Source organism: Phaseolus vulgaris, chromosome 3, assembly GCF_000499845.2.
Source record: "Phaseolus vulgaris cultivar G19833 chromosome 3, P. vulgaris v2.0, whole genome shotgun sequence".
In the NCBI taxonomy this organism is placed as follows: domain Eukaryota; kingdom Viridiplantae; phylum Streptophyta; class Magnoliopsida; order Fabales; family Fabaceae; genus Phaseolus; species Phaseolus vulgaris.
In genome coordinates, this window is record NC_023757.2 from 39,842,754 (window position 1) to 39,851,786 (window position 9,033).

Genomic DNA, 9,033 nt, shown 5'->3' on the forward strand with positions numbered 1-9,033 from the left:
CTACAGAATCAAGCATCTCCTTCCAGTATTTAGATATCCTACCTCACATCCGTTGCTTTTTTTCGTGTACACAGTACACTAGCAGATTTTAATCCTCAACCAGTCTTACATGCTAAAAAGGAATTAAGGATACTCACATCTGTCCTACCTAACATCTGTTGCATGTTTGTCCTGTACTCCCCAAGAATTCAGGAAGGCTACAACGGCTCATAAAGTTGAAGTATAGAGACAATAAGACATTCAAAACATGCAACAGATGTTAGGTGGTCCTTTGGACAGGTTGTGTATGGTGCAAGGTGATGAATTTGTGCTGAATTATGATCTGCAACTTTAACCCAAAGTTGTGTGACCCTTAAGTCAATTCTATTGGGAGGCTGATATTACTCTGGTGGGAAGTACGGGCCAATCTCGTAACAATAAGCGGAGTCTCTAGTAGACTTAGGCAGGGTATTATGGGACTGTAACAGAGGTCATGCAATCAAGGAGCAACAGCTACAAGGTGCTGTACTGTGGCAATAAAAGAAGTGTTATAGGGGAGGATGGAGCGCGGAACAAGGCATCTAGCAAGGAACGAGTGTCAAACCCCTGTATTGAGCATGGTGGTTGGGTGCTGAGGAGTTCGGTGTGCAGATGCTGTCATGTGCAACACTCTGCTGCTTGGTATGCTGGAATTGGATGTGGGGATGTGCTTATTTCACTCCATTCAGATTTGAAGCCACTGTTTTTGTGCTTTTCTGAGTGCTAGTGGTTCTGATTGACCTAAGGCATGTGCTGGTTTCTAGTAGCCTGCAGGTTGTTTTACTGCATCAATGATTGTGTGAGTCTAGTAGGTGCTCTATGGTGATCAAGAACCAAAAGCTTCTGTTGTATGGAGTTCTTGACTATTGTATACGGGTTGGGACACCCCAGAAGTGTCCCATTTTAATTTTATTTATTCTTTGCTGATTAAAAAAAAAAGACATTCAAAACAAAGAGAGACATCATAAAAACAAATGACAATTCAATCCTTATGCTTCGTGATCAAATCTCAAGAAATCAAATAGAAAGGAAACTCATGAAATTAGGTTATCCTGAATTATTGGTCGTTCTAAACACTTCCAGATTTTAATCCTCAACCATTCTTGAGGTCTCCACATGCTAAAAAGGAATGAACACAAACAAATCAACACCTAAAACGGAATGAAAACAAGCAAATCAACATCTAGACGTAGCAAAAAAGGCTCCATACATTTAAAAAAAAGAAAGTTGTTTAATAGCAAGTCGAAGGGATGAGACCAAGCCTATGAGAAACACAAATAACTAGGAAATGATGAAAATGAAAGAAAAAAAATAAAACATTAACATTTAGTGGGGATTTCATCTTAAAAGAGTAGACTCCATACATTTAAAAGGAAGAAGGTTATTACCGGACAAAATCATTATTAGACTTAATTAGACTTAATTACAGGAATATAATCACTATTAATGAGTCTATAATTAGACTTAATTATAGGAATATAATCACTATTAATGGGTCTATAATTAGTCTTAATTACAGATGTTATGTTAGAAAAAAGAATCTGTACGGTTCTAATGCTATGGTTATATATATGTATCATTGCTATAGATGAGAGGCAGATTGAATAAAACATAAAATATTCTTTCATGGTATCAGAGCACAAAACTCTGATACCCGACAAACACAAAGCAAAGGCAACGGTGTACAACCATGGCAGCTGCACCAGAAAAGAATAATGCCAACAAAGCAGAGCACGAAGGAGGAGGTGCTAAGAAGACCTACTCGCCATATGATCTCAACGCGAGTGACAATCCCGGAAACATAATCACGCAAGTCCAATTGCGCGGAGAAAATTACGACGAATGGGCAAGAACAGTAAAGATCTCGCTTCGTGCCCGGAGAAAATGGGGCTTCATTGATGGAACACATATCCAACCAGAGGATGAGGCACCCGACCTTGAAGATTGGTGGACCGTGCAGTCCATGATTGTCTCTTGGATTCTAAACACCATTGAACCAAGCTTACGATCCACAGTAGCATATGCTGAGACTGCACATAACTTATGGGAAGACATTAAAGAAAGATTCTCGGTCGTGAATGGACCTAGAATTCAACAACTAAGGTCGGACTTGTCAAGATGCAAGCAGGAGGGAATGGTGGTGGCAACTTACTTTGGAAAATTGAAGGTCCTTTGGGATGAGCTTGCTAACAGTGACAAAATTCCATCTTGTACGTGTGGTGGATGCAAGTGTGGGATTGGTGCTCAGTTGGAAAAACGAAGGGAGGAGGAGAAGGTTCATCAACTCCTTATGGGGTTGGATGACGCAAGCTACGGGACAGTAAGATCAAACATTCTGGCCTCAGACCCATTGTCGTCTCTGAACTGCGTATATGCTATGTTGGTACAAGAAGAAAGAGTGAAAATGATGGCCAAAACAACGGAAGAAAGGGGGTTGGTCGTGGGTCTCGCGATGCAGGCCAACTACAAAGAAAAAGGGCGTGGAGATATGGTAGAAAAATTAATGACGTGCAGTCATTGCGGTAAAAATGGTCACGACATGAAGGGATGCTTCCAATTGATCGGATATCCCGAATGGTGGGGTGACAGACCTAAAAGTGAAGGCAAATGGAACGGCAGGGGACGCTAAGGGATGCGAAACAAAGGTAACCCGACACGTGCAAATGTGGCACACGCTAGTGGAAGCAACAGTCAAGCCAACAATGACGACAAGAAACTTGAGATGGCAGGTCTGACCAATGAACAATGGAAGGTACTGGTTGATATGATCAGCAAACAAAAATCAAATGAATCAGAGAAATGACTGGTAAGAGCATTTGGGATTTGTGGATTATTGATAGTGGGGCATCAAACCATATGACCGGGTCACTGGAAAATTTGAGTGAAAAGGAAACTATACAAGGGTGCCCCGTGGGGTTACCCGATGGTGAACGCGTTCTAGCTTGCGAACAGGGAACAGTGACTCTTGAAGAAGGACTTGAATTGAAAAATGTCCTTTATGTTCCCAAATTAAAATGCAATTTACTTTCAGTACCTCAATTGACGGATGAAGAAAATTGTGTTGTAACATTCACTGATAAATTGTGTATTATACAGGACCGCACTTCGAGGACGCTGATTGGAGCAGGTGAACGGAAAGATGGGCTTTATTGGTATCGTGGGGTACGAAAGACTCAAGCATGTCATGTCAAGATGGAAAATCAACTAGCACTTTGGCACCAAAGATTAGGACATCCGTCATTTAAGATTGTGCAAATGCTTCCTGATATAAGTGGGAAATGTACTCGTGATGAGTTGAATAAAGTTTGTGAAGTTTGTGAAAAATCGAAACAAACGAGAGATAAGTTTTTCTTAAGTGCGCATCAAGCTTTGAATATTTTTGATTTAATTCATTGTGACTTATGGGGTCCTTATAAAACTCCTTCATCCTGTGGTGCTTCATATTTTTTGACAATTGTGGATGATTGTTCACGAGCAGTTTGGATCTATTTGTTAAAAGAAAAAACAGAGGTATCAGTGACTTTGAAAATTTTTTTCACACTCGTTGAGAGGCAATACAACAAATGTGTTAAAATGGTTCGCTCTGACAATGGAACTGAATTCATGTGTCTAAGACAATATTTCATTCAACAAGGTATCCTTCACCAAACTTCCTGTGTCGGGACCCCGCGACAAAATGGACGCGTCGAACGCAAGCATTGGCATATTCTGAATGTTGCTCGGTCATTACGGTTTCAAGGCAATCTTCCCATTAAATTTTGGGGGAATGCGTTTTGACTGCAGGCTACTTAATCAATCTCACACCATCCTCCATTCTAAAAGGAAAACCCCCTTATGAAGTGATCCATGGATGTGTACCCAGTTACGCGCACTTACGAGTATTTGGTTCATTGTGTTATGCTCATAATCAAAATAGACAGCGGGATAAATTTGATAGTCGTAGCCGAAAATGTGTGTTTGTCGGGTATCCATTTGGCCAAAAAGGATGGAAATTATTTGATTTGGAAACAGAAACTTTCTTTGTCTCTCGTGATGTACATTTTTTCGAAAATAAATTTCCATATTTTGAAGCCAAAAAGATGGACACTGCACCACCATTGCAAAACCCAATTATTGCCAACTCTTTAGAAACTGGAACGGACCCACATTTTCTTCATGAAGTTGCCTCCTCAAACCTAGATGAATGCATCGTCAACCAACCCATTGCATCTCCCATCCCAGCCAAGGAGGATGCTACCCTCACAGATGACTTTGACCACACTATCAACGACTCCGATTCGTGCATAGAAGCCTCGACGCTACCCGCGGATCCACCGCCGCGTCCGACGGAGACGGCGCCGTCGGTTTCTTCACCACCGTTGACGGCCGTGGTTCCCCTTGGGCGAGGGCATCGCGCGAAGCTGCCTTCCGTACGGTTACGCGATTTTGTCGCAGCCACCACGATACCGTCAAGCCCCTCTGTTCTGTCACCTCCTTCAACAGAATCCTCAGGTGTTTCGTATGCTATACATGATTTTGTGAATTGTGATTCCTTTTCTAAACATCATCAAAGTTTTCTTGCCTCTTTACACACCGAGCAGGAACCCCTGTTCTTTTCTCAAGCGGTCCGAGAACCCCGGTGGCGTGATGCTATGGCACAGGAGATTCATGCTCTCAAACGACTTAGATATCATTACTGAAGTCGTTTACAGTGCCTGTCATAAACAGGTAAGCATTCCCAGTCCACAAGTTTATCCGTGAATAATAGCAGCAAAGAAAATAATAAACACAGAATAAAACCTACAACACCAATTCATTTTCTCCCATGATGAATTATGCAAGAACAAGTTCAAAAATTCATTTGTCGATGCAGGAAACAAACAAAATAAAAAGTTCTTGAATCAAAGAATGGAGGCAAATAATCCTGAGCTCTTGCTAATTACACTACTAAAATGAAAGGAATAACTTCAAGATCCATATTTTCAATACTGCTCCACCTAAGAAATTTTTTTTTTTTTTTCAGAACTTCAATACAAAAGATGAATAATCTTGAAACACAAATTAGGCAAGGACATTGATGCTTTGCAAGAACCAAATTCAAAATTCATTTGTCAATGAAGGAAACTATTAAAGACAAAATAAAGTTGTTCTAAAAAAATTGAAACCAAATAGTTCTGAGCTCTTGCTAATTACCACACATCCCAGTAAAAAAAAATAATTCATCAAAACTATAACTAGTAATAAAGGACTATTAGATAAATTAAAAAATTAAGAGAGACACGGTCACTCATAACATACCTCATGAGATGCAGTACGGTAAGTGATTTTCACACTACAGAGAAGCAAATTACAATTCAACTATTATGCCGCATAACATACTCCATGAGATGCAGGACATTAAACAATTCAAAATTAAATCCTTATGTTTACTGCATAAGAACAATCACTATTTAATGTTCAGTGATCAAGTATAGAGAAATTAGAATATCCAGATCTACAACCATTCTTGTTCCTAAACTGCCAAAAGAAATCTCAGAGACTCATGGCTTGCCGAAAAGGAATGAACACGAATACCAAATTTTATTGAAGGAAACGAAAAACCTGAACAGTCCAAAAATTGAAGGAAACAATGACCGCTCTTATTAAGAGAAAGTATAGAAACTTGATAAGACGAATATACCCAACTAATCAAAACACCACTGCAGATAAACACATCATACTTCAATCCTTATGTTCGGTCATCAATACCAGAAAAAAAATAATAAAAGGAAAACTCAAAAAGGACTTCCGTTATGCTAAGCCCTTGGCTGATGGACTTTTCATATCATCCATCGGCAAAAGAATATCACTGAACCAACCATAAGCTGAAAAGGTGCAAAGAAATTTAAGCGAAAGGTTAAAAACTCGTCATCATCAACTAGAGAATTCATGTAAATGAATATACTAATTATTCTTGAGTAAAAGCACATTGATCCATAATTTACAATTGTGAGCGAGTTATAACCTCCCACAGAGCAACCCAGGAACCTTTCTCTTAGAGGGCTTTTAAGATTTGTCATACAACAATATGATAAATGAGTGTATACAAAGCAATTAATTAATGATTACCATAACACAATATTTTATAAAATAGAATCACAATCAACATTAAAAGAAATCATTCACATCATCAACATTCTAATGAAAAAAAATATTTAATTAACAATCATAGGCAATAAAAAAAACTAAACTAAATTGTCAAAGCAAAATACAACTACTATAAAAGTAAAAAAGAAAAATATTAGAGAATCATTGGCCAACAAAGGACTTCTAGATTATTTTTCCAACAACAATAACTATTAAAGGTAATATAACAACCATGAATAATTAAATAACTACCAAGAATAATTTTATAATCAAATGATCACATTAATAAAGCAATTAAGTAATTCAATGAAAGATATATATACCTAGAATATCTGACAAACACATAATCTATTTCAAACCTGTACACACATTGTTTGTAGTTGGACAATTCCTAATCCAAAAACCCAAACTCTACCCAAACCCTACCCTGTCAAAACAACAACCAAGAATTCAGGGGAAATCATAAGAGATCATGAAATCATGTTGTTGGTACTTGAACAATTACAAATCGAAAACCTTCTCTGTCAAAACAATAGATCCAAAAAAAATATCTTTTGATGATAGTAAAAATACTAAAGGCTTTTAAAGAGAAGTCCACATTTCTAGAATGAGCTCTTACTGGATCAAATGAATAAAAAATAATGTTAGCCCTCTAATCTTCTGCAAAAATGAATGGAGAATTGATCCCTTTTGCAAATAAATAAACTTGAACAATTCACAGTGCAACACACAGTTATGATAATAGGTATCACCTTTGAAACTACTGATCCTCTGAAACACTTACCAAGAGCCATAAAACCTTCCAGACAACATGATCCATTAGACGTAGCATGAAACATAATGCAAACATCACTGCAGAGAAACAAATGGCAACGGAAAATCCTTATATTTGGTGATCAAATCTGAAAATATCAAATAGAGAGGAAATCCTAAACCAAATTTTTTATTTTGATAGATCTTTGTCATCACATAATAAACTGCATTCAAATAGCTAGTCACGAATTAACACAAACTAAGGCTTCAATTGATCCCCATGTTTCTACATGTCCTCACACATCCATTGCTTGTCTTACCTGTAAAGAGCAAAAATTCAAGAAAACTAAAAACACTTGTTCCAGGGGAGGAATTTTAGAAAATATTAGACGAATTCTTAAACTCAGAAACCAACTCATTAAAGGCTCGATGAGATCCAAACATTGTTTGAATACAATCATAAACCACTGTAGAAAAACAAATCACAATTCAATCCTAATATTGGTAATCAAGTCCTTAGAAGTTAAATAAAAGGTGAAACCTCATATAGAAGAAATTAGGCTATTATGAGTTGTTGTGCTCAAACAAATCCTATTCCAAAAAGCATTGTTGCTAAAAAAACCCAAATAAAACTGGATATACTTGTACATCGTATAAAAAAACTACCATGCAATATTAAAGAGACTCTCTAAATTTCAGAGAAACAAAGTTGTCTCATACTACTCAAACTATAGAAACTTAATGCCTTGAGATTGGTTCAGTTTTTGAAATGCAAACAAGGAAATCCAATACTGCCGACAAAACAGACATTACTGAAAATTGAAACCAAACCAAAACCCACAGAAGAAGATAGCAAGTCGAGAATGATCAGATAAAACCAAGGAAGCCGTAGTCTCCTAATAATAAGTTTATGACACAAAATTTCCAAAAACATCCTTGCATACAAACTTAAGATCGGTCATAGTTCTGTATGCTGAAAAGGGATTAATGCAACACCTGGATTGGGTAGAGAAATAGAATAACAAAGAAAATTACTTTATCAAGAGTTGTTCGTCGTTCTGCCTGGAATTAACAAATTCACCTCCAAAGCATCAGAAATTAACAAATTCACCTCCAAAACTTCATTATCTTTCTCGCATACAATTCCTGACCAAATAGAACAAATATGAAACATTCACCTCCAAAACTCCATTATCTTTCTCGCATACAATTCCTGTCCAAATAGAACAAATAAGAAAAAAATGAACGGTTTGGATAACTAATAAAAGAAGTCCAATTATCTAATGTCAGGCATAACGTTGGACTTTCAAGTCCAAGTGGTTACATAAATATTTTGAAAACACTCAACTCAATAAACAATAAAGGAAAAATAGAAAAAAAATCTATAACTGGTTGATTAGACATGTTAATCGTCCCACTATATTCCATCACTAGCTGAGTTAATAAACGGAAAGGGAAACCTCAAATAAAGACTCAATGTGTTGCAAACAAATAAATGCAAATTTAAAAAATCAAGGAACGAGAAACACATATGGAGATTGTTGAAACAAAAGTGAAGCATTTAAACAATTTCAATTTCAGGATCATTCTTATACTAATTTCAAAAATTTCAGCGTAAGAGACATTGATGTCACTCATAGTAAGAGTCATTATTGTCTAGGCTCACAAGAGATTACATGCAAAATTTCCAAACAAGTTCACAACTCAACCCATATGTTTGGGATCAAGAATAATGAATCAAAGGGTTATGGAAAACTATTAAAAGAACAAAAGACCTATATTATAGAATTATGCAGAGAAGTCATCAAAATGAAATAGTAGAACTTGTTTCATAATCAAGAGAATTATGTTATAATTAAGTGCATATTCCATTTTATATTTATTAGGACAAATTTGTTAGTGATTTGATTTTATTCCATTATTTTTTACTTATTTGTAAGATATCTCAGAAATATATTTCATCTATTTCTTTCCACTTGGTATCAGAGCTCCTGATCTGGGAGACTCTGCTTCTGCAATTTTTATTTTTTTTAGCAGCCTTCATTGCTGTAATCATTTTCCTTGACAGCCTTCAATACTGTAATATTTTCCTTGACAGCCTTCATTGCTATAATCATTTTCCTTGGCAGCCTTCATTGCTGCAATTTTTATTTTTTT

At 36.7% G+C, this 9,033-nt stretch overlaps 1 protein-coding gene and 1 long non-coding RNA gene across 2 annotated transcripts; one reads left to right on the forward strand and one right to left on the reverse strand.

The window, feature by feature from the left end:
- Nucleotides 1-1,708: 1,708 nt before the first annotated feature.
- On the forward strand, nt 1,709-2,647 carry LOC137805624 (uncharacterized). The gene is made up of 2 exons (XM_068605565.1): nt 1,709-1,987; nt 2,249-2,647. Exons 1-2 carry the CDS (start codon nt 1,709-1,711, stop codon nt 2,645-2,647), a joined length of 678 nt encoding a protein of 225 aa, XP_068461666.1.
- A 4,343-nt stretch (nt 2,648-6,990) lies between these two features.
- On the reverse strand, nt 6,991-8,135 carry LOC137805923 (uncharacterized). Its single transcript, XR_011080280.1, has 2 exons — nt 7,912-8,135; nt 6,991-7,196 (listed from the first exon to the last, which is right to left on the reverse strand). It is a non-coding gene; the product is annotated as an uncharacterized lncRNA (long non-coding RNA).
- Between the last annotated feature and the right edge of the window lie 898 nt (nt 8,136-9,033).

Coding starts and splice junctions, on each gene's coding strand:
- LOC137805624 (XM_068605565.1), top strand. CDS start 1,709: ATGGCAGCTGCACCAGAAAAGAATAATGCCAACAAAGCAGAGCACGAA. Junction 1,988..2,248: donor GGACCGTGCAGTCCATGATT/GTCTCTTGGATT, acceptor GGTGGATGCAAG/TGTGGGATTGGTGCTCAGTT.